The 24,092-nt window shown below is 45.7% G+C and overlaps 1 protein-coding gene and 1 non-coding gene across 5 annotated transcripts; one reads left to right on the forward strand and one right to left on the reverse strand.

Moving 5' to 3' along the window:
- Positions 1–247: 247 nt before the first annotated feature.
- HDC (histidine decarboxylase) lies at positions 248–23,533 on the forward strand. 4 transcript variants are annotated; one of them, XM_060618550.3, is made up of 12 exons: positions 248–690; positions 3,427–3,599; positions 7,725–7,838; positions 8,774–8,896; positions 11,471–11,605; positions 11,870–12,013; positions 12,471–12,537; positions 13,367–13,529; positions 13,620–13,710; positions 17,712–17,810; positions 21,775–21,876; positions 22,020–23,533. In XM_060618550.3, exons 1-12 carry the CDS (start codon positions 456–458, stop codon positions 22,761–22,763), a joined length of 2,190 nt encoding a protein of 729 aa, XP_060474533.2. In that variant the 5' UTR covers positions 248–455; the 3' UTR covers positions 22,764–23,533. The 4 variants fall into 4 exon arrangements, with proteins under 4 accessions (XP_060474533.2, XP_060474534.2, XP_060474535.1 ...); XM_060618552.3 differs by lacking the exon at positions 248–690 and adding an exon at positions 751–1,241; XM_060618551.3 differs by lacking the exon at positions 17,712–17,810.
- LOC132670470 (U5 spliceosomal RNA) lies at positions 381–496 on the reverse strand. The gene has a single exon (XR_009606708.1). It is a non-coding gene; the product is annotated as a U5 spliceosomal RNA (small nuclear RNA).
- Positions 23,534–24,092: the final 559 nt, after the last annotated feature.

Here is a 24,092-nt window from a genome sequence, read left to right on the forward strand (position 1 = left end):
GACAGCACAGAGGTAGATGGGAGAGCAGGACAAGCCATTTCCTGGAAGCCCAGAGAGACTGTGCGCCTCAAGGACAAGGAAGTAGTATCTGTCTAATACCATCGAGAGGACAAGAAAGATGAAGACAGGAAACAAAACAAAACAAAACAAGTCTATTCTATTTGGCAATTTTTTTTTAATGTTTATTCATTTTTTGAGAGAGAGAGAGAGAGAGAGAGAAACATGAGCGGGGGAGGGGCAGAGACAGAGGGAGACACAGAATCCGAAGCAGGCAGGCTCCAGACTGAGCTGTCGGCACAGAGCCCAACGCCGGACTGGAACTCACCAACTCACAGAACCGTGAGATCACGACCCCAGCCGAGGTCCGACGCTTAACTGACAGGCGCCCCTATGTGGCAATTTCGCAGCATTTGATCACCTTTCAATCTTTACCTCTCCACAGAAATCTTTAGGAAATGGCAAAAGATTTATGCTATCTGAAGAGAAACCAGAGGGTCATTCTGATCACTTTTCCCTCAGAAGTAAGCTCGGAGAGAGGCGCTGTTCTCCTCGCGGCAGAGGCGGCCTGCCCTTTCACACACACACGTGCAGATGCACGCACCCTGTCAAGTGCTAAAAGCCATGAAGTCTGGGTGAGGCTTCCATTTCTTTTCTTTTTGCCTCTCTGTGTTTTCTCATCTGCAACGGTAAGTGTGTTATGTGGCAATTTTAAAAGCCCATCGCGTGAGATGATAATATATATCTGCGTGTCCCCAAGCGCCCTGCGGCCGGCCGGCCGGCCTTTCTGAGGGGTGCCGGTTCCTCCCTGCCCGCTGCTGACAGAGAAGCAGTAGCGGGAGGAATAACGGATAACTTGTGCGGCTTATTCTGCCTCCCCTCGGCTTTGTTGCTGTGCTGTGTCCCAGGCGGGGGCTCTGTGGTCGGAATGGAGGGGCGGAAAGAACTGACGGGGACTGACGCGAGGGCCTGGGTTGCTAAGTGGCCTGTTTAATCTAGAAGCGCCTTTTATCCTGGATCTCTTGACCAGCCCTGGGGGGAGGAGGGGTGGAGTTAATCAGGGCTAGAGGAAGGGCCTCTGAAGGGTGGAGCCAAGGTGGAAGAAAGAACACTTTAAATAAAGGGCCCACACTGGCTGCCCAGGAGCCCATCCTCCACCTCCTCCGTGTCTGTCTGTGAGAAGGAGTCGCGGCCGGCCCGCAGCCCGAGGGACACGATGGAGCCCGAGGAGTACAGGCAGAGAGGTGAGCGACGGGCACCCTGATGCCGTGCAGCAGCTGGTGCTGGTGGTCCGCCCTTAGGTTTTGGGGGTGTCATTTGACTGGAGCATCAGACTTGCCCTCTGCGAGCTGGCTTCCGCGCAGCTTTTTCCTGAGGAAAGAATGCAGGATGGGAAATTAAAACTTTTCTCAACCTGGCTTTCCCCCTGCCCCTCACACGCCTGGTCTCCTCTCCGTCCACTCTCCCGTGTGTCGCGCTTTTCTGGTCCAGGGTCCCACAGACACAGGGTTCGGATTCCTGATCCGCAAAAGGGGAAAAGAATTCATATTCTGCAGTGGCAACAAAAATTTCCCCCAATATTCTGTCGTCGCTGCAAAAGCCTTTCTTTATATTCGTTTCTCTCTGCGTGGATGTGTCAGCACTGTTCTTTCATGTAGTCCCTCATTTCCAAAATGTTTAGTGAGCAGCTACTCTGTCTGGAGCCCTTGTGTGGTGAGAAGGAAGCCATGGTTAACCCGTTTTCAGGCGTGGCTGGCTAAGGGGAGCAGTGGACAGCTGCTAACCATTTTTCTCTCCGTAGCTTTTTCTGTCCTCATCCCCGCTGGTAGGTTATATCGTCTAAAATGTGTTTGCTGTAAGCTGTTGTCCCATGTGAAATGCAACTTTTCCTCTCTCTCCTCCACCCAGACGTAACTCACCTCAGCCTCTACCTGTCTGCCCGCGCTGGCTTACTCCATCCATTCCCAAAAGTCATCAGCAGGTTCCCGTAGACATGTATCCTGTGCAGAGAACACAAATACATCTCTGCCCGCCCCTGGACAAGTGGCGGGCAAGGTCTAGTGCTCTCAGAGCTCTGCTGGGGTGCCACTACAGTCACAAGAGGCATCAGCTGTGGGAGGTTTGGAGGAGAGCACAAAGGGAAGAGAGGAGGGTGTCGAAATCCCACTTTGTCTCCTTCACAGTTTTTTCTGGAGCTGGTCCTGCACATGAGAATTTTTGCAGAGCTGGTGCAGAGACAAGAAATAGGGATCCCTCTCCTTTTCTCTGTTTTATTTTTTTCAGGGAGAGAAAAGCTTAAGGAGTACTAAGGAGGAATTTTAGATATTGAGAGAGACAGAGGGAGGGAGACAGACACAGAAAGGGAGAGAAGCAGAGAGAGAGAGAGAGACTTAGAGCAAGAGACAGAGGCACTGTCTGGGAGAAAAAGGAAATAATTTACAGTGGCTCCAGAGTATTTGAGTTGACTCTTTTTCTTCCTTATTTATTTGTTCATATGTTTGACAATTTTTTTTTTTTTTTGAGTATCTAAGAAATGCCCCAGGCATTGAGGTATTGGTGCAAACAGAGGGAGAGAAGTTGAGTGATTAAGACATGGTTTTGCATTTCCCCAAGACTTCAGGCTAGTGCCCCGTTCTCAGTCTGGGTGTGGTTGTACTTTCAGGATTCCCTGAACCACAGAAATTATATACCATATTTTTTGTGTGTGCAAGCTCACCGTTTTCATCAGATTCTCAAAGAAGCCCATGAGTCCAAAAGTGAGGAATTACTGGTCCAATGGGAATAGTGAGCAAGCAGATTTTTCAGCTTGGATCAGAACATGGCATAGGAATTTAGGGTGTGTGTGTGTGTGTGTGTGTGTGTGTGTGTGTGTGTGTAACAATTTTTGGATAGAAAGAGCCACAGAGTTTCTACTAAACCTGCAAGGTAGTGAATTAATTAGATGTTCTGTTTTTGAGAAGAAAAGAAAGGTAGGAGAGACAATCAAGATTGGTATAGATAATGGAAGAGGGAGGAAAAAGAAATATTTTACTTCAGTGCTAGAGTTTTACACTTCAAGATTTTCCGTCTTCTTCATTTGTTCACTCACACACTCCCACCACCATTCATTCATCCCCTTACTTATTTTTTCACTCTTTTTAAAAATTATTATTTTAAGTAATCTCCACACCTGATGTGGGGCTTGAACCCACCACCCCAAGATCAGAAGTCACACACTGTGCTGACTGAGCCAGCCAGGCGCCCCACCCTCACTTATTTTCTTAAATTCTGAAGACAAGGCTGATGCTGGGGATCAGACCCTCTCCCCATCAGCCCATGAACCCATCTCCGTCTTCACCAAGTCTGTTGGCTGTGAGCCAAGGGGGTCAGGCATGAATTGGCCGGGCCCAGTCGGGGGACATGAGGCTGGTTTCTACTCCCCCCTTGTAGGAAAAGAGATGGTGGATTACATCTGCCAGTACCTGAGCACCGTGCGGGAGCGGCGGGTGACTCCAGACGTGCGTCCTGGTTACTTGCGAGCCCAGCTGCCTGACAGTGCTCCCGAGGAACCTGACAGCTGGGACAGCATCTTTGGGGATATTGAGCGAATCATCATGCCTGGGGTGAGATATAGTCGCCACAAAGATGATTCTGGGTTTTAGAGCAGAGGAGGTGGCGGGGGCGGGGGGGGGGGGGGGGAGTAGGCCTGAAGAGAGGCCTGCCTTGGATAAGCCTGGGATGCCTGCCCCTTGTACACCAACATACAAGCCTGACCTGTGGGCTGTAGAGGGCCAGGACTGTGACCGAAATTAGGTTTCTGATGCGAGGGCTGACCTGTATGCTGGGTAGGAGGCTGACACCCCAGGGCCTGGCCTGACAGATGTGTGGAAATCTAATCGGATGAGATGAGAATGAAAATTGGGTCTGAGGGGAAAGGCTGATGTGGATAGCATGACAGAGAGAGGAGGCTGGAGACAGTCCCTGAAGCCCCAGCTGGGAGAGCCAGGGACTCTCCTACAGAATGCTGTGACTCACTGAAGGGAGGGAAGGAGGCCCAGAATACACCTTCAGAGGGCACCCTGTCAGGGAGGGAGGCCCAGGATGCTGAGTGAGGCTGGAACCGTGTCGTTCCCTACCAAGGGGGATCTCGTGATTGAGGTGCTTTTCAAGAGTAGGAAGGAGCTTTCCAGTGACAAAGAGCACAGGCTGGTGACAGCACTGGCAGGGCCAGGAAACAGACAGAGGCTGGCTGGTGCTTGAGCTGGAGCCCGCCTCTGTGGGTTGTGAGCCATCCCTGGCCACCAGGGGCGAGGAGCCGTGCCAAGGTGCTTGTGTTAAGGTGTACCAGTCCCCCTCCCACAGAAGGGCTGCCTATACTGAGCTCCGTGCCACATGCCAGACACTGGATGAGCCCCATTACAGCCTAGCCTGTTTTATCCCACAGTGATCCTACAATCCCTGTTTTAGAAATGAGGAAACTGAGGCTCAGGGATATTCATTGTTTTCTCAAAGTTACAGAATTCGTGGCTGGCAGATCCAAGATTTTAGCCGAGGGCAGTCGTAGTCCAAAAGCTCTGCTCTTTCTCCTGTACTAGTATCCCTACTAGTGTGTGACAGAGTGCTCCAGCCTGAGCCTGCGCACCCAGGCACTGCCTTTCAGCAGCACCCCAACAAGCGGCTGTCCTCACTCTGCCTGCTGGGGACACTGATGTCCTGAACCACACGTGTCTTGTCTCTTCCTTCCTTCCTTCCTTCCTTCCTTCCTTCCTTCCTTCCTTCCTTTCATGTTTGTTTATTTTTGAGAGGGAGAAAGAGAGAGTGCAGGAGGAGGGGCAAAGAGATTGGGAGACAGAGGATCTGAAGTGGCCTGGCTCTGGACTGTCAGCATAGAACCTGGTGTGGGGCTCAAACTCAACGAACCATGAGATCATGACCTGACCCGAAGTTGTACGTTTAACAGACTGACCCACCCAGGGGCCCCTGAACCACATGTGTCTAGAGACTTTCTGAGGCTGACTTGAGATTTACAACCATCATCCTCTAAGAGATTTAGATGTGACAGAAATGTGCCTGGAGGCAGGGATGCTAAATTATTTAAACTCAGAATAAGTGTCTACAAACGTATTGGTTGGCAAGTTTGTACAAAGCCAAATACACAGCTCTGTCTGACCACTCAGCCTATTTCATAAGCATCTTTTGAAAATTTCCCTATCGTAAAGCTTTACCAAGGAAGCTAGCTCCCCGATAAGATTATCTCATGGATTTCATTCTGTAAAGTGTAATCTCCTGAGGGGCCAACTGTAGTTTCGTAGTGAGACTGAGAGCAACTGTCAGAAGAGGCGGAAGTGAGCTGATTTGTTTGATTGCAATTCCAGCAGTTGCTGGGGGTGTGTGGTCAAAGAGACTCACTTCTGGACCCAGAGGTCTGCCTGTTTTTGATAAGTGTTCCTCTAGCCTATCTTATCATATTTATCTTGCAAGGACAGATAATTGGCTTTTGATAGGGCGAGGGGATGGAAGCCCTTCTCTGGGGTTTCCAAAATACCGTCACTAAGGACACTGATAATGAGGGCCCCGTCTTCCATCTAATCTCACAGGCAGTACCAGCCTCTGAGAGATGGCGTGAAAGCAGTTGGCCCTTTGCTTTCTCATTCTGACCAGCCCCTCGTTGAAGACTGGATTGATTTTTCTCTCCATGCCGCGACACAAACAATAACTGTCCTTCTGCTTTAGAAAAACTTCCTCTACTAGGGGCGCCTGGGTGGCTCGGTTGGTTAAGCGTCCAACTCCTGATTTTCGCTCAGGTCAGGATCTCACGGTTTGTGGGTTTGAGCCCTGTGTTGGGCTCTGTGCCAACAGCATGGAGCCTGCTAGGGATTCTCTCTGTCTCTCCCTCTCTCTCTGCTCCTTCACAGCTTGAGCGCATGCTTGTGTGCTCTCTCTCAAAATAAGTAAATAAACATTAAAAAAAAAAAAAAAAGAAAGAAAGGAAAACCTCTTCTCTTCATATGGGAGAGAAAGCAGCACAGTGGGAGAAGGCAGGACACCATCCTGCTTAGGAGCTTGGGCTGTGGGGTTAGACAGCCTTGGATTTCTGTCTTGGCACAGTTATCTGTGTCTGTGAGGTGGGTGTGATCATGTGGATGCTGCTTCGCACTAGCCAGCCCTCATTCTCATCTGTAAAACAGGGGTGATGGTAGAATTTACCTCATAGGGGTTTTGTGAGGATTAAACAAGATAAAGCATGGAAAGGGGGAGATATTGTTAGGTAGAACACATTTTGTCTGGCAAAAATCGGAGGAAGAGGTCTGATTATCTGAGTCAAGTCAGGATAAATGATGTGTCTATTACCGTATGACTGACTTACCATGAACATTAGTGCTTTTCATTTGGCAAATTCCTTCCTAGACCAATCCACATGATAGCCCCAGGAAACAAGATTTATTTTATGATGAGAAACTGAGGTCAAGAAAGGTGTAGAGGACTATCTTGTTTTTATGGGGTCTGAATCACATATAAATTTTGAGATCCCCTGTAAGAAAATAAAATTAAGTGTGGTTCTTGGAAAAGACCCATGCAAACATGGGGCCATGGAGCTTAAGCTCCTTAGCTTCACAATAAACCTACAAACTCACACAGCTGGTTAGGGACTACGGAAAGACTGAAACCTGTGTCCTTGGACTTTAATCGTATGCTTCTCCTACCACCTGCACTGTCTAGGACACTACCCTTGCTAGTGAGGGATAAAAAGAATTTGTGCATACCAAATAGCTCGATGATACACTAAGATGTTGACTAATGAGTTCTCAGTAGGGTGGAACATCTATCTAGAATGAGAATGTTCCATGGGTTCAGGGAAAGGATCAAAGGGGGCTGGGAAACTGGGGAAGGGTTTGTGGAGGAAATGGGTATTCAGTACCTTTCGAAGAATTAATAGGTTTTGGAAGGTTCTGTCAGTAGGGGAAGTGTCTTCCTGTCAGGGGACACAGTATTGCTCAAAAACATGAAATGAAAAGGGCATGTTCATAAAACAGGGAGATGAAGTCAGATTAGATAATCAATGAGTCTAATGTGGGGCCCTGTCTTTCCACCTGGCTCCTGCTTCCATCTGGTTCTTCGACCTGATTGTGGGCTCAGGGGTTAACTTGGAGGTGGGGGTCCCATGCCCTTGGGCTGGCACTTCCCCTGCCCTTTTGTCTCCTTTCACCATCCCCACTGGGAAGCTAAGGACAGCTTTGAATCTCTGCATCCTGATCCTCTGCAGGAGCTGTGTGCCCAGGGAGCTCAGCGTCCATAGAACAAAGGGTGTTTTTTTTTTTTTGTTTTTTTGTTTTTTTTTTCACAAGAAACTGGATGAGGCAGGTAGCCTATTCTTCTGGAGCTCATAGTCTCCTCTTCCTCTTTATTACCGGGCAGGGTGGCATGGGGGACAAGCACTGGAGACTAATGTGCACACTATCCAGAATCCACAACCCTAATTACTATACCTGTTTTCATTTTGCATACTCCCTTCTGGTCTTTGCACAAATGCTCCACTGAGGAAGCAGCTTAGACTATGAGGAATATGGGTGGCAAGAACACCATGAGTCTGTTTTATTTTTACGGAGTTGTGTCATTTACTGGACTGTCTTAAAAGTGTCAGCCCATCTCTAGAGTGGGTGCTTCCCCTTTCCAGAGAGGGTGTCTGGTAGAGGAAAGCCTCCCAGATGAGCCTCCTGGTGCCACACATGTATGTGCTCTGCCTCCAGGTGGTACACTGGCAGAGCCCCCACATGCACGCCTACTACCCGGCTCTTACCTCGTGGCCATCACTGCTGGGAGACATGCTGGCCGATGCCATCAACTGCTTGGGATTCACCTGGGTGAGTAACGATGGCAGTAGCTCTAACCAGTGGCAACTGGCAGAAAGTGACATCCTGAGGCAGACATGTTTTGTCCTGATCTCTGAAGTGGGTTCCGAGTTAAATGTTAACAATGGCTACATTCTTTGGTCTTAAGCTCTATATAAATTACCTCATCTTATCCTTTAACCCTGTGGAATCATGAATAGTGACCCATTTTGTAGATGAAGAAATTGAGGCTTAAGTAACTTATCTCCCCAAGCTCACACAGCTCATAGAGGCAGAGATGAGATTTGGACCGAGATCCGGTTATTCCCACGGTTTGTGATCCTAACTAAGCACTTTGGTGCCTGTGGGTACAACTTTCCCTGTGTTCTTGTCTTTGAGGGGTGAGGGATATAGCCTCAGACTTCCCTTAATAACCCCCTAAGCACCAAACAGCTTTAAACTATGCCAGAAGCCTCCTAGAACAGCTTTATATTTTAAGCCTGAAGGGTGTGTTGTGGGGAGGGAAGGCTGAGAGGAGTGAGGGGGGAGTGTTGATGTCTTTTCCAGGAAGGAGTGCTTTCTTTCTTAGTCCTAAAACTTGTCCCTGGCCTTCAGAAAGCCGCTTGGCTGGATATTTGGGAGACTAGGGAGGCCAAATGGAAGCAATCATTTTTAGGGCTGTTTCTCCATAGAGCTTTGGAGTTAGAAAAGACTCCACTTCACTGAGGGTGGCATCAATCCAAAGCCCTACATTCTCTTCCCTTTTTGGTTTGGTAAAGGATGAGGTGGGAATGGGGCCCAGGGACTGACATTGACCCCTTCTCCAGGGGGAAGATAGGTCAGGTTCTCACTGGTAGTGCAGGGACCCGGGGAGGGCCAGGGCAGAGACAGATGTGTTTCTGGGGCCGGTGTGGAGTTGCATTTGGTGTCCTGGAGCTGTCTGGATGAAGTTGCTTTCCCTCTTTCAGGCTTCCAGCCCTGCATGCACGGAGCTGGAGATGAACGTCATGGACTGGCTGGCAAAAATGCTGGGACTCCCAGAGCACTTCCTGCATCACCAACCTGGCAGTCAGGGAGGCGGCGTCTTGCAGGTGCCTCCATTGGCAAAGCTCCTCCCAGCTTGAGGGCTGAGTAGTGAAAGATCAGCTGAACCCTTGCCCAGGCAATTCTCCTGTTCTCCATGGAGGTTCCCCTATGTCATCTACTGCCCTACTATCGCTGCCACCGCTCTTGCCTTTACCATCATCACTGTCCTGATTGCCGCCAGTATCACTGATGCCACCACTGTCATGGCTGCCACCTCCGCCACTAACACTGCTGCCGCCTCCACACTTCCTTTCATTTTCCTTTGAAAAAGATTGAGAAATCAACACATTACCACATTTCCAGTATTGCTTGATTCAGGTTTCCTAGTTTATGAACTGACAACTCCCCTTCCTTGTCTTATTTAACATCTTATGGCCAATGGACAAAATAAAAAAAAAAAAGGCAAGTAGAAACTTCTTTCCCTCCCTCCTGGGTCCAGGAGACCCTTGGTAGTAAGAAAAATTAATGACATAAATCGATTTATCTTATCATATAACCCTATCATTTGGATATCTGTCGATGATAGTTCCTCAAATATTTCTTTTTTTGTCAAGAGCAATCAGCATAATGGAGCTTGCTGAGTGCCTCCCACAGACTGTGCACATTGCTAGGTTCTTTTGCATCTATAAACCTTGGATATTCAGGAGGGCTTGGTTCTGAGACCTTTAAGAACCCTCAGATTCTTTTTTCTTTAAAGCTATTTTTTAATGTTTATTTATTTTGAGAGAGAGAGAGAGAGAGAGAGAGAGAGAGAGAGAGAGATTGACTGACAGAGAACATGAGCAGGGGAGGGTCAGAGGGAGAGGGAGAGAGAGAATCCCAGGCAGGTACCACAATATCAATGCAGAGCCCGATGCAGGGCTTGAACTCACGAACCATGAGGTCATGACCTGAGCTAAAATCAAGAGTCAGACACTGAAACGACTGAGCCACCCAGATGCCCCGAGAATTCTCAGATTCTTAAATTCCACTGTAGTATGTAATTTTCCTGCTTTTATATTCTATAAGATAGAGATGATAATAATAATTAATAATAATAACAATAATGTTTTCCTCACAGAGTGGATATGGACATTCAATGAGCTCTTCTTTAAAATAAAACCAGCCATGGTGCCCTGAGCTGAGAACCAGAAAGGTTGCTGGGCTCATTTGCTAGCTAAGTGACTCCCTCTCTCTCTCCAGTCTTGCAGCAAGATTAAAATCCTCACAAGGAAGACAAATTACTGCATGTTGTGGACCTTCTGTATTGTTTGCAAAAATAGTTACAGCTTCAGGTATTCTATCTGGGAGACATGCTAAATGTCTGCTGTACACGATCTTGCTTTTCATTTAATTATCTCAAGAACTCCATAGGTAAATACTATCATCGCGAATTTTTGAGATAAGAGCCCTGAAACTCAGAGAGATTAAAAACTTGTCCCACTTGCTCAGCTGATAAGTAGAAGAGTGAGGATTTGACCCCCCGCCTGTCTAAATACAAACTCTGCTTTCTCCTGTATTCATCAAGTGTGAACTTGATTCTGTCCTGTAACATCTCTGAGCATTGCTATCCTCATCTGTAGACAGGAGTCACAATAACCTCAGAGAGGTTTTATGAGGAGCCGAAGGGACCACAGAAAGCTTTGTAAACTACGAATAGCAATGTAGACGGAAGGTGGCATTATTATTAGTATTACTATTCTGCTGACTTCCTTGTTGCAGAGTAATTTCCAGTTACTGAATATCTAATGGGATCTGATCTCTACCACTCCCCATGACACTGTCTGCCAGGCTTTTTAACAAGGAGCTATCAGATGTCGGTCACCTCAAGATTTCAAGAAGCAAAGGCACCAAAGACTGAGTGAATGATGAGAAACCAAGATTTCTGTAAGGTTGCTGAGGGGGCCCACAGGATTCTCATAATTGTGTGGCCAGAATGAAATCTTATTCAACCCTCATTTGGATGATCAATCCTCCCACTCTGGGAGGCAGCCAGAGGGATGCTTTCCATTTTATAAATGGAAAAGAATCTTCCAGAGAGGCAATGTTAACCCAAGGTCACGAGAGCCATTGGCAACAGAATCAAGGCTGAAGTGACTAGCCTCTCACATAGGCCAGGACCTCTCTCTCTGGATTATGCCTTTAGAAACAAACTGTTGCCATTCCTAAGAAACTGAAAGTTCTTTATGTTCAGCAAGTTTTAAGTGGGGAGCAAACATATCTGTAAGCAAATTTGTACCTAGCTGAGGCCGAACATTCTCCTGTTGGTCTCTGTGGCCTCTGAATAAAGAGGTTGGTATTAGGTGAAAATGTGCTTTCATTACCTCCCTAGAAAATGAGAGGAGAGGGAGGTGTCCCAGGAGTGCACAAGGTGTTGTGAAGGGAGAATGTGGAATAGGCCTGAGAGTCAGGAGGAAGGACAGCCCCTTTGGCAGGAGCCCCTTCTTAGGAATGGCTATCACACACACACACACACACACACACACACACACACACACACCCCCCACCACCACCACCACCACACCACACCTAGAAGCCTGGGGAATATGCCTAGAGAACTCAAGGAGAGGCTGCCACTGGTAATCCTTTTTCCACTACAGAGCACAGTCAGTGAGTCCACCTTGATTGCCTTGCTGGCAGCAAGGAAGAACAAAATCCTAGAAATGAAAGCTTCTGAACCTGGGGCAGACGAGTCCTCCCTGAACGCCCGGCTCATTGCCTATGCCTCTGACCAGGTGAGTTGCCCAATACAGGCCAAACCTTGGGGTTAGGGCTTGGCTTCTGGAGTTTTAGCTCTTGAGTAATTTTTTTCTAGACATGAGTATGCTGGAGCTCAGGGCAGTGAAGGCCTTGGAGGTAATCTCCAGGAACCGAAGGGGAAGACACACAAATGTTAGTTTTGATTTCTTTAGTCTGGCTTCAGCAGTATGTTTTTTGGCGGGGGGACAGGGGGCTGCTCATCCCAGGATGACACTGCTAACAGGTGTCCATGGTCCTAGGCTCACTCATCAGTAGAAAAAGCTGGTTTGATTTCTCTTGTGAAGATGAAATTTCTGCCTGTGGATGACAACTTCTCACTCCGAGGGGAAGCTCTTCAGAAAGCCATCAAAGAGGACAAGGAGAGGGGCTTGGTGCCTGTCTTTGTAAGTCAGAATGTGTTCTAAGCTTAGAATTTTAGAACCTGGAGGTGAGGAAGGAGTATGGGCAGAATTCAGGCAAGTAACCTGCTGCAAAGAAAAACAGAGATGTTGTCAAATACAATGTTTTACAAATTATGAGTTATTGTTTGTTGGTGTGTTAGGAAATAAATTCTGTGGATCATAACCCGCAAAAGAAAAAATAAGTAGAATAGAGACTATCTGTAGCCAGAGTATGTATTGTTTGGTGAGACTTTTATTTCAAATACACACATATATATGTACTAGATTGCTTTATAAAATATATTTCTCACTGTGGGTCTTGGTAAAGTGTAATGTGAAATACATACTGTTGAGGTGGGATGGGTGGGGTAGAGAATACCTGTGGTTAGAATCTTTGTTTCAGGCCAAATGTGTCACACAAGCCCACCCTCCCACGTTAACTTCCTTTATTTTCCTTCAGGTGTGTGCAACGCTGGGGACCACAGGGGTCTGTGCATTTGACTGCCTGTCAGAGCTCGGCCCCATCTGTAAGTGTCTGCCCTGTCTGGCTAGGAAAACAAGTAATGAACTTCAGAATGTTCCCTAGAGCAAGAACCCAAAACTAGCTCTGTGGAATGATCCTCCTTGGTCATTGCAGAGAGAGTAAGAAGAGCCACCACAGCTCACAAATGCCTTCTCCTAGGCAGTCAGGTCACAGCTTTTCCCAGTGGTGGGCGAGGGGTTAGAGAGCCGCCCCTCGACCCCTGCCCTGCATCCTGTCAGGAGACAACACTGGGAGGTCTCCAGGTTTTCTTGCCCTCTCAGTTGTATGCTGAAATCTACTCAAAGTAAACTATATGCAAAACCCAGGGTAAATGAGGCACAGTGAAATATTTTCTCTTCTAGGCTAAGGAAAGGAAAATGGTAGGCTAGGGGAAGCCATAGGAGAAGATAAAGGCAGAGAAGAGACCCAAAGCAGATTGTTTAAAGTCCCCAAGCAAGAAATCCACTAGGAAAGAGAGACGTCCCCTCTCTAAAGTTGGTGTTAGATGCGTTAACATTTGGGCTGGTGGGAAGTTAGTTTCTGTGCCAGGAACTTCTAGGTTGATGCCAAGAAGATGTCAACCCTCTGGCCAGTTAGAAAGAAAGGCCAGGTATGGCTCTGTGGACTTTCCCTTTCGGAGGCTCCACTCCCATTGATGTGCCCCCCTGCTCCCATCTCCACATCCTCCAGCCATAGTGAACCATCCCTTCTTCTCTTCTTTTGAAGCCCACCAGCCACTGCACAGGGAGAGAGATGCCTTTGAGCTGGCTGGTGGCAACCCCTACTCCCACCCCCAGTCCTGCCTCCCAGCCGGGTGACATTTGCTTCTCCAGGTGCCAGTGAGGGGCTGTGGCTCCACATCGATGCTGCCTACGCAGGCACTGCCTTCCTGTGCCCCGAGTTCCGGGGGTTTCTGAAGGGCATCGAGTATGCCGATTCCTTCACCTTTAATCCTTCCAAGTGGATGATGGTGCACTTTGACTGTACTGGGTTCTGGTGAGTGTGACAGCCAAGCTTCTAGCCCATGGGCAAGCCTTCCTTCCTCTGCAGAGGCCTCAGCCACTAATCCCATTTGGAAACCCACAGGGTCAAGGACAAGTACAAGCTGCAGCAGACCTTCAGCGTGAACCCCATCTACCTCAGGCATGCCAACTCGGGCATGGCCACTGACTTCATGGTGAGTGGCCAGGAATGGTGGCCTCTGAGATGGAAACTGGCTGCACCTGGCCCCAGAGGGTCTTTTTTATGTTGGCTCCTATCTGAAATTAGCACACTGTGAGCCCATCCCCTAATATACTGCTGTATGCCTTTGGTTTCTAAGTATATGCAATGAAACCCAGAAAATTGTTAAAAAGCCTAGAAAATGAGACCAACCTCTGAGGCAGTATGCACATTTCTTGAGTATGTGTGGCATTCCTTAATTCCCAGAAATGTCTTTTCTATCATGAGTGGATCAGTTCCCTTCTGTCTCCATCTTGGATAATCTTTTCTGCCCAGCATCGGGGAAGGGTGGAGAGTTTCCTTGGGTAGGGAAAGAGGATCCTTGCTTAAATCGTTTTTATCTCTTGTCCCCTCAGAGAAAAGGTGGGAGGCTCCATGGGAGGTGATGGGGCACAGGGACCAAACTTCTTGAGCTTCTGGACGCCTCTGAGCAGTCCTGGCCATCCCAACTTGCTCGGTCTCTTGAACCTGCCCACAGTTTCAGCCTGTACTGACTCTTGTGGAAACAATCTTTTCAGATTTACTCCTCAGTTTGAAGACAAGCCTTTCCTTTAATTGTAGGGAAGACAGAGATGTAAACCAGTTATATATCCGTGGCCAACGGGAGGCAGCAGAGCAGAGAGAGATGAGCTTGGTTTGAAATGCCATGCCAGCAGTGGGCCTTTGAGAAACTTAACGGCCCTCTCTGAGCTGTGGCTTCCTCATCTGTAAAAAGGGCACACTGGCACGGATTTGATATGGTATCATGAGGCTGAAATGGGAATGTACATGTAGATCACTTAACACAGTACTGGGAACGTGCCAAATGCTCAATAAACGGTAGGGCTAATATTCCTAAAAACTCTTAAGCTGTAGAGATTTGCTATAGCAAAATGGTTAAGCATTTAGGTGCTAAAGGGTGATGGCCTGTGTTCCTCCTTATTCCTCCTTGTTCCTCCATTTGTTAACTTGTGTGGCCTTAGTCAAATGACTTAACTTCTCTCTCTGGGTTTCCTTATCTGTAAAATGAGGATGATGATAATATTGGCTTCTTAGGCTTGTTGTGAGGATTAAATGAATTAATGCAGTGAGGCGGAGAGAGCAATGCCTGATGTCTGTGAGATTTAGTTTGTAAAGAGATGGTTCTGTCTTGTCTCCTTGGGCAGCTGAGATGTCTTGCCCATTTAGTCCTAAATTAATAGCTCTGTCATCTCTTGATTTTTATTGGTTATTCTCCTTCAGGCCAGTTTACACTTCCTTTAGATTTTTGAGACTGTTGATTGCCATTGCAGGTAGTAAGCTTACAGACCCTGTAGAAGTTGATAAAAATAGACAAATAATGGTTCTTTCATCTCCATTGCCCTGTCTGGTAGGTTTTCAGAAAATTTTAATTAACAAATTTTTTTTTTCCCCCAGCATCCTAAGGGGCAGGTATCTTTAAGGGTAATTCTAAGTTGTTTCTTTCTTGAGTGTGAAATGGTGCCCATCCTCCTATAAGTGAATTTGGATCATAATTGTAGAGTATTATCTTACCTCGGCCCACTTTGGATCTCGTGTTACTTTTTTTGTTTTGTTTTGTCTGTTTGTTCACACCAGTATCTCAAGATGTTCCTGTGGTTCATTCCCATCAGTTTGGAGATTTAATGGTGCTCTCTCTCTTCCAGATAACTTATAAAAATATTGAATTAAACTTTTCTTAGCACTGGTTATTTATATTTCTTAGCCTTATTATTTATATTTCTACATCCAGAAGGTACTGCTGTATCCTTTTCCTTCCCCCACCTCTAATTGTATGGATTTAATTTTCAAGTCTCAAAGAAAGTCCTAGAAAATTGAAGCTTCTGTTTGTTGTGATCCTGGGAGTCTTCACTGCTGTTCTGACCCAAACTCCTTTTCACTCAGGTTGCTGTAGCTTTAAATTGAAGGCCAGCCATGTTTGAGATAAGCCAGAAACAGAGCACCTTCCTGGGAGAGAAGACTTAGGGACTTCATCCTTAGGCCCTGGCACCACCTAAAATTAGGGCTAGATTTTCTGACATCCAGCTCCCACTAGTGGATGGGGCATTATCTTCCTTTGGCAGGGGAGACCTGCAAAACCTTGCAAGGACACAGAGGAGGCTTGGGGATGTCTCGAGTTCAAGAAGATCCATGTCATTCTTTGTAAGTCCAAATTTCCTGCTCTAACAGAAAATATCAGCTAGAACCACCCTGCTGGGTCAGCATGGATTGGGTTTGGGATAATGGCCAGAGGAAAAACCAGGTATACGAAAGAGTATGAAGAAATAAAAAATAATCTCTGCCTCTCATTAAAAATTATTATTATTATTATTTTAATATTTATTTATTTTTGAGAGACAGAACGTGAATGGGGGAGAGGTAGAGAGGGAGACACACAGAATCCAAAGCTCTGTCAGCACAGAGCCCAACGCAGGTCTCGAACCCAAGAACTGGGAGATCATGACCTGAGCCGAAGTTGGATGCTCAACCAATGGAGACATCTAGGCGCCCCTCTGCCTCTCATTTTAATTTGCTGGTGAGATAAAGCAGTCAATTGGCCATAACAATTTGAGAAACCATATTTTTAGAGAAGGCTCCTATTATCCATTCATTATTCTCCTAGAGTGTTCATCTAACAAGGGGTAGAGTTGACTGCTTTCTCTGTCACAGAAATTTTGTCCCGTGTCCAGGTTTTGATTTGATGCCCTTTTCTGGTGAATGAGTCCCCAAGCCAGTCCTCACCACTAGAATGTTTTGCTTAAAAAACAAAAGGCTTAGTATTTGATGTAGGAGAACCTTGTCCATCAACAAAGGGGGAATGTCCCCAAAGGGAGCGTGCCGGGTCAGGAAATAAGGGTGAACGGTGAAGGTGAGTACAGTTTTGAGGATTTGGCAATCCTGTGGATGAGTAGATAAATACTCAGTGGGACAAATATTTATTTTTAGTCAACAGAAATTATGGTGAAGTATTCGGACATTTACTTTCTGACCATCGGAGGAAGAGGTCATTAGAAACCACCTTACTCATCAGGTTAACTTCCATTGTTTTCCAAACCCATTGGTCTGTTTTCAGATCTGCGAAATCAGTTTGAAATTGGTTTGGTAATGTTTAGATCTATGGTGCCCCCCGAACCTTGAACTTTGAGCTCTGTTGAATTGGTCACCAGGAACAAAGGGTCAATTTTGGTTAAACAGAGGCCGAGATGTGGATGTTCATTTCAAATCTGAAAGCTGGAGTGATGCCTCTTGTGGGCACAGGGGTGTCACAGGATGAAGTCAGGACAAGACAGAGAGGTTAAATACTGATTATCTTGGTCCTAGGCAGAAATCCTGCTGTGATTTGTAGCTCATGTTTTTATCATCTAAAAAGCCAACACTTGCTGACAACTTCCTGCGAGGCTCTTTGCATTGGTTCTTTTCCTGCCTTCGGAAGTGCTGTCCATTCTCTGTCTCACCAGGAGCCAGTGAGGCAGCAATGCCCAAGGTCACAGATAGTAACTGGCAGAGCTGGAGGAGAAACCCAGGTCTGTGGGGCTCTTGCATCCCAGCTCTTGACCACTATACTTTACATTTTACAGGGGGGAATAGAAATAGAACTTTATTCTCTGCACTTCAAGAAACTTAGGTTCTTTTAGAGAAAACATGTATTGCCCCTATCTTGAATTTCAGCCTGAGATGAAATGTTTAAAGCAGCGTTTGAAGCAAAATGCCTTCTCCTTTGTTCAGGGCCATGGGCTTGGTTTCCACTTGTCCTGCTCTTGGACAAGGGTAACTACTGGCCGCCTTCACCATGACTTGGTCACATGACAGGGCAGCCTTGGGATAATTTGCCTTAGCTTCTCCTTAGCAACAGCTTTGGGAGTCATGGTGACACTTTCTGTCCCTGGAGGTCTGGGCAGGCAGGGGATGATAAAGCTGAGGAGTGCATGAGGGAGCAGTGCCCTTGCCTCTAACCATGAGCACTGTGTTCCTTTGTTCTAGCACTGGCAGATCCCCCTGAGCCGGCGGTTTCGCTCTATTAAACTCTGGTTCGTGATTCGGTCCTTTGGGGTGAAGAATCTTCAAGCACACGTCAGACATGTATGTAGTCTTGCTATGTGTCCTCATGGGGAGGAAGGCTGGTTTCTGCCCAGAGGACCTGTGGTGTTGGCTCAGGTGTCTGAGCCTGTTCTTGGACTCCTGGGACTTGATTATTTAGGGTAGCCATTTCTTTGTTAGTTAGAGGGACACTGAGCAGAACATGACACCAAGGGCTATCTGCTGTCTGTCCCCTTGAATAAGTGTCTCATTATTCCTTCTGCTATCATCAAGCACCTGGGAGTGATGCTCCCAGTGCCTGGTTTGCAGAGAGAGAAAGAGAAAATAAATCACAGGGCAGCTAGTGTGTCTACGGTAGGAGTATATCCTTTTAAGAATTTTCCGATTATCACAGCAGTCTGAAAATTTGAGTCCCTATTGTGGTTACACCTGAGACATGACTCTTCTGGCTGTGAGAGGTAGACCTACCAAGTCTGGAACAAACATCTCTGCATCGTGTCAGTAGGTATTTACTGAAAGTCTATTTGGTACAATTTATTTTGACTCAATTCGACAACAGCAACAAAAAAATCATTGCGCTAGAAACAAGACCCAGAGGTGAGACAGGCATTGTCTCTCTGTCATATTCTTCATAAAAGGGGTGGGACTTCACTGAGAACTTTGGCCAGCAGTGTTTTTCTCTCATTTCTCTGAGTGCCTATGAGTAAGACAAAGCCATTGGTAAAAGCCATGGCATTAGATAAATCCAAAGACATTGTCCTTTATTACTCTGTCCACCTACCTTTCCTTTAGGAATTCTGTCTTCATTAAGTAAACACAAAACCAAATAAGATGTTTGAAGCAGTAACAAAGACTGGCTTACTGTTGGTAATTTTACATTTGTAATAAACGTCAAGGTATTTGTCAACTGGACATTTATCAATGAGTGACTGTCACCTAGGATATTGAGGGATGTTAGGCACTTTGTACTCTAAATCCTCAGACCCATGATTGGAGGTAGTGGCTGAGGAATGAAGACGGTGGAGGTTACAAGGCATCAGGAAAACTCTTAGGACTGGGTATTCAATGTGTAGGTGCTGGTCAACTCCCCTGTTGCTCCTCTTACAAGTCAAAGCTCTGAATTCCCATCAGCTCCCCCACACTCCTAGGCCTGGCTTTCAAGGACCTGGTTATCAGCCTTTATTTTAGCTCAGGCTTCTCAATGACCCATTTCAGCTGTATCCTCAGCCTGCCTCTGCACCTTCACCTTCACTTTGCCCTCCTGGATTGCTCTCTCTCCTCCGTATGTTATTAATGGTTTAGGTTCCATTTCTCCCAGGAGCTTTCCTGACTATTCCATCTGTCCCAGTCACTGCTTCCTTGTCATTCCTAAGATCACCTATTCAAGCGCACTTACAAAACTGGGCTCAAAGATTACCAATGTCCCACAACAGTAAGAGGTGGAACTAAAACAGAGTTGTTTGATGTGAGTTAATTTTATTTCTTCAACTTGACTGTGCTCACAATTATGACTTGCATAGCATCTTAAATTTTAAAAATACCTTATAGTGTTTTATTAGATTCTTACAACAATGCTTGGGGTGGTCACCCAGACTGGCCCCATACTGCCCTGCTCAAGAGTGGAAGGCCTTCTCTCTTCACAATTTTGGGCTATCTTCTACTATGTGAGCTCTTGAAGGTTATAGAAAACCAAGTTGTATATCCCTCTGTAATACAGTAATGCTTTAGAAAATGGAATCTGGGTTTGGTGTTTTAGTTTTACCTACTATTTGGTGATCTTAGACAATTAAACTTTCTGTGTTTGGCTTTCTAATTTATAAAATGGGAAATGGTAATACCTCTCTCAGTGGTTTATGGTGATGATTAAATGAGATAATACATATACAGACCTTATTTATAGTACAGGGCCTAATGCTCAGCTAACAGTCGATGAATATTTTTTTCTTCCCTTCCTCCTCCTTCTCCTACTTCCTCTTCCTTCTCTCCCTTCCTCCTCCATTTCCCCCTTCTTCTAATGACAACAGATCATTGTCATCATCATCATCATCATCACCAATCATTTACTGTCACCTAGAATTGGGATTAGTAAACTTTTTCTGTAAAAGACAGACACTAAATATTTTTGGCCTTGTAGGCCATACTATTTCTGTTGCAACTACTCAACTCTGCCATTTTAGCCCAAAAGCCACCATAGACAATACATAAACAAAGGGGCATGGCTATGTTTCAGCAAAACTTTATTTACAAAAACAGGTTGGGGGATGCTGTATTTGGCCTGGGACTATAGTTTGCCCACCCTTGACCTAGAGTGGTTCAGGACACTGGGAGCAGCAGTTTTTTTATTCGTCCATAAAGGTGGTTTCTGGTGGCAGGGATGCTGTGTGGTTTCCCTTTTCCCTTGGCCCCTGTTTCTACCTTGTTGCAAACAGCTTATGTTGTAGGAAGCAGCAGAGCATGGTGGGAGGAGCATGTGCTTGGTGACCAGGAGACCTGCATTCTGCCACTTGTACCTTGGGGAAGTCACTTTCTCTCAGCCCCTCCTAGGAAAATGAAGAGGTTGGACAAAGATGACTTCTGGGTCTCTTTACTCAAAAGTGTCAGCTTCATGGTCCTTACCTAGCCTGACTCTAGGTCTGTTACCTGAGATGTCTTAATGGTACTCATGTAGAGTTAAGAAACATTTACTTGGAAAGATCAAAATTGGTAGGGCAGGTGGGTGGAAGTTGGCCTGGAGGGGAAGGAGATGGGAGAATCCTGGCGAAATTAGAACATGAATTGCAAAAGTATAAAATAGTTAGAAAACATTTAGAAGGGTGCCTTCTCTTAGAGCTTTAGGACTTGAAAATGAAAAGTTCTTGGGCAGTGATTGGAGACCATTTTAAATAGACTACACAGTGGTCTCTCCCAGAAAGAAAGGGGTCTGGATGAGGTTTGCAGCAACTTGCTTCAACATCGTCAAACATGTGCTTAGCTGAATTTTTTGAGTTCTCTTGAAATCAAGTATCAAGTCCGAAAACCAGGTGATTCAATGAGAACCAGGTGATAGCAATTACTTAGCAAATATTTTATTGAGATCCTTCCGGATGCTTGAAGAAATTTTTTTAAAATGAAAGAAAAGTTAAGACCTGCCTTTGTTTGGTTAATAATCCTAGGTTAAAAAAAAAAGGAAACTTAAAAAAAAATGACATAAACTTCAATGAAAGGTTAATATGGTACAAAGCTTTCCATTTTTTTTATTGTGGTAAAATATACCTAACATAAAAATTTCACTTTAACCATTTTTAAGTGTACAATTCAGTAACATTAAGTACACACACAATGTGTGCAACCATCATTACTATTTCTAGAACTTCTTCCATCATCTCAAATAGAAATTCTATACTTGATAAACTGGTTCAGTTTTCTGTGACGTATGTGGGGAGGATATGTAAAAATATGTACCCTGTGTAATATAAAAAAAAAAAGAGGGGGAAATGAAATAGCATTTGAGGTATAAGATTTGAAAAGGTTTGAGAGGTGAGGGAAAGATGTAGGCTTAGGGTGAGGGCACAGCTGTTGACAGCCCCATGGTGCCTCTACATACCGTAAAAACAAGGATGTCTTCCTTTGGGCAGATACAGCTAGTACACGAGGTACGTGGCTGGGAATGCAGAGAATAGGTTGGGTTTTTGCCCTCGCTTGCTGCCTCAACCAGTCAAAAAGCTGTGAAACCAAGATATGAGGCCAGATTGCATTGATGCCTTCTTGTTCTGGGGGCGAGTTGAAAAAGAGCCCTCAGAAGTGATTTCTTGAGATGAATCTGATGTGACAAGTAATAGGGAGCCATTGGAGGTTTTCTAGCTTGGACTATGAACAAAATCAAATGGAGAAGAAACTCAGGCAGAAGACTTTCAGAACTCTTCAGTTCAAAGGTGTCACTGGTGTAAACCCATTTAGCAGAATGAAAGTTTATGCGGAACTGTCCCTTGTCTGATTATTAAACTCTGTTCTCTACTTATACTTCTAGGGAACTGAAATGGCAAAATATTTTGAATCTCTGGTCAGAAATGACCCTTTCTTTGAAATTCCTGCCAAGAGGCACCTTGGCCTGGTGGTTTTTCGTCTAAAGGTAATGCCATCTTCTATGGCTTATGATTAATAAGCTGGTTAATTAATTGGCTGGTTAGCCTCTTGGAAATATAAATGCTGGGCTTCTGGGGATGCTTATTGGGGATGTAATATAGATTTCACTTCTCTGTATTTTTCAAACAGGGTCCTAATTGTCTCACAGAAAGTGTATTAAAGGAATTAGCTAGAGATGGTCGTCTCTTCCTCATTCCGGCCACTATCCAGGACAAACTGATTATTCGTTTCACTGTGACATCCCAGTTCACCACCAGAGATGACATCCTGAGAGACTGGAATCTCATTCGAGATGCTGCCACTCTTATCATGAGTCAGCACTGTACTTCCCAACCTAGCCCTCAGGTTGGGAACCTCATCTGCCAAACCATGGGACCCAGAGCCTTGGCCAATGGGATGTCCCTTCAGTCTGTCAATGGGGCCGGATATGACCCAGCCCAGGCCAGGAAGATCATCAAGCAGCCTCAGCATGTGGAAGCCAGTCCTGTGAGAAAGGAAGACAGCTGCCATCTTGAAACCCCGCTGGACCCACTTGACGACGACTGCTTTTCAGAAGAGGCCCCGGATGTCACCAAGCACAAGCTGTCCTCCTTCCTGTTCAATTATTTGTCCGTGCAAAATAAGAAGAGGGCAGTGCGTTCCTTCAGTTGCAACAGCATGCCTGTCAGTGCTCAGAAGCCACTGCCCACAGATGGCTCTGTGAAGGGCTCTTCTAGGGCCAGAATCTTCTCTAGGTTTCCAGAAGAAATGATGATGCTAAAGAAAAGTGCCTTCAAAAAACTAATCAAGTTTTACAGTGTCCCCAGCTTTCCCGAATGCAGTTCTCAGTGTGGGCTCCAGTTGCCCTGTTGCCCTCTGCAGGCAATGGTTTAGATCAGGGTTTTCGGCCAGAACCCAAGAATGTGTTTCAGGGAGTCTCTGCACTCCTCAAAATTGTGTGCTGAATTTGTGTGCTTATTATGTGTATGTGCATTCTTCTTAACAGAGCCTATAATTTTATCAGATTCGCACAGAGTTTCATGACCCACAACAGGATACAAATGGGGAGTTTAAGCCAGCATGGTACAGAATGTTCTAGCAGTCTGGTCAGAGAGAAAGGACCCAAGGTAGTGTACTGACAGGCAGCTTCTGTGGTTCAGCTTGTGATATGAAATATAACATAGAAATAAATTGTACTTGTCTTTAGAAAAAGTATCCTGTGTGACTTAATTGACCATTGAAACATTGATTAGTTAATAAGAGATTATCCTGGAGCCTAAATGCATGTACTTAATGGATTCTACTTTGCAGGATGCTAAAGATTTGGATTTAACTGTGAAAAAATGACTTTGGAGGAGCCCTTGGTATGAAGAAGGCAGGCAGTTTTAGTCAGGCACTGTGACTTCCAGTTGACAAATGAGGAAACTAAGGCTCTGGGTCACAAAAGCTTATAAGTGGGGAAAGCCAGGTCTCCTTGTCTTCAATAATGCCCATGCCATTTCCACCATACTGTGCTGTTCAGGCTTGTACTTGATCAGAAGCTCCCAGTCTAGCAGGCCCCCGGTCCTTCAGTACATTTAAATGTTCCCTCTGTAGGTTTGGAATTTGTACATTTTCTCTTCTTCTGGACGCTGTGGTCAAATAAAAGTTGTGCTCACAGGCAACCTGACTATGGTTAATTTATATGCCAAGAACCATTTTCTTTCCATACGAGATAGCTCTGAAATTGGTTATTTTAACAGCATAAATGGTAAACAAACAAAGCTGGATACTAGTTAAAGTGGTAAGGACAGATTTTAATCAGTAATATGCTATTGCAATAGGGAAAAGAGTCCAAGATAAACTGGACTCAACTTTGATTTATACAGAGGTGACTGGGCATTTTAAAGGGAGAATGAGGGGTAGAGAAGGAGGCAAGTAGGGACTTGGTAGAGTCAGGGAACTGAAAAATGACAAAAGGCAAGAAGACAGCATTGGTTCATGTGAAATCCATCTGGGTTTGTTAACTGGTATGCATTGAAGTTAGACTCCTACCCTCCCACAGAGGCTGGGAGACAGAGGCCCATCTTGGCCTTGTGGCCAAGGTCGACAAGATGGCTTGGAGGAACCTGGCAGGAGTCTGGTCAAGGAGATAGTCTTTGTCAAGAGCGCAGTTTCATGTTGACATTTCCTTCCAGTGATCATTCTAGTCAGCTTTCCTTGAAGGTCTGACCTGACTTCCTA

The sequence above is a fragment of the Panthera onca genome, chromosome B3, assembly GCF_046562875.1.
Source record: "Panthera onca isolate mPanOnc1 chromosome B3, mPanOnc1 haplotype 2, whole genome shotgun sequence".
NCBI classification, from domain to species: Eukaryota; Metazoa; Chordata; class Mammalia; order Carnivora; family Felidae; genus Panthera; species Panthera onca.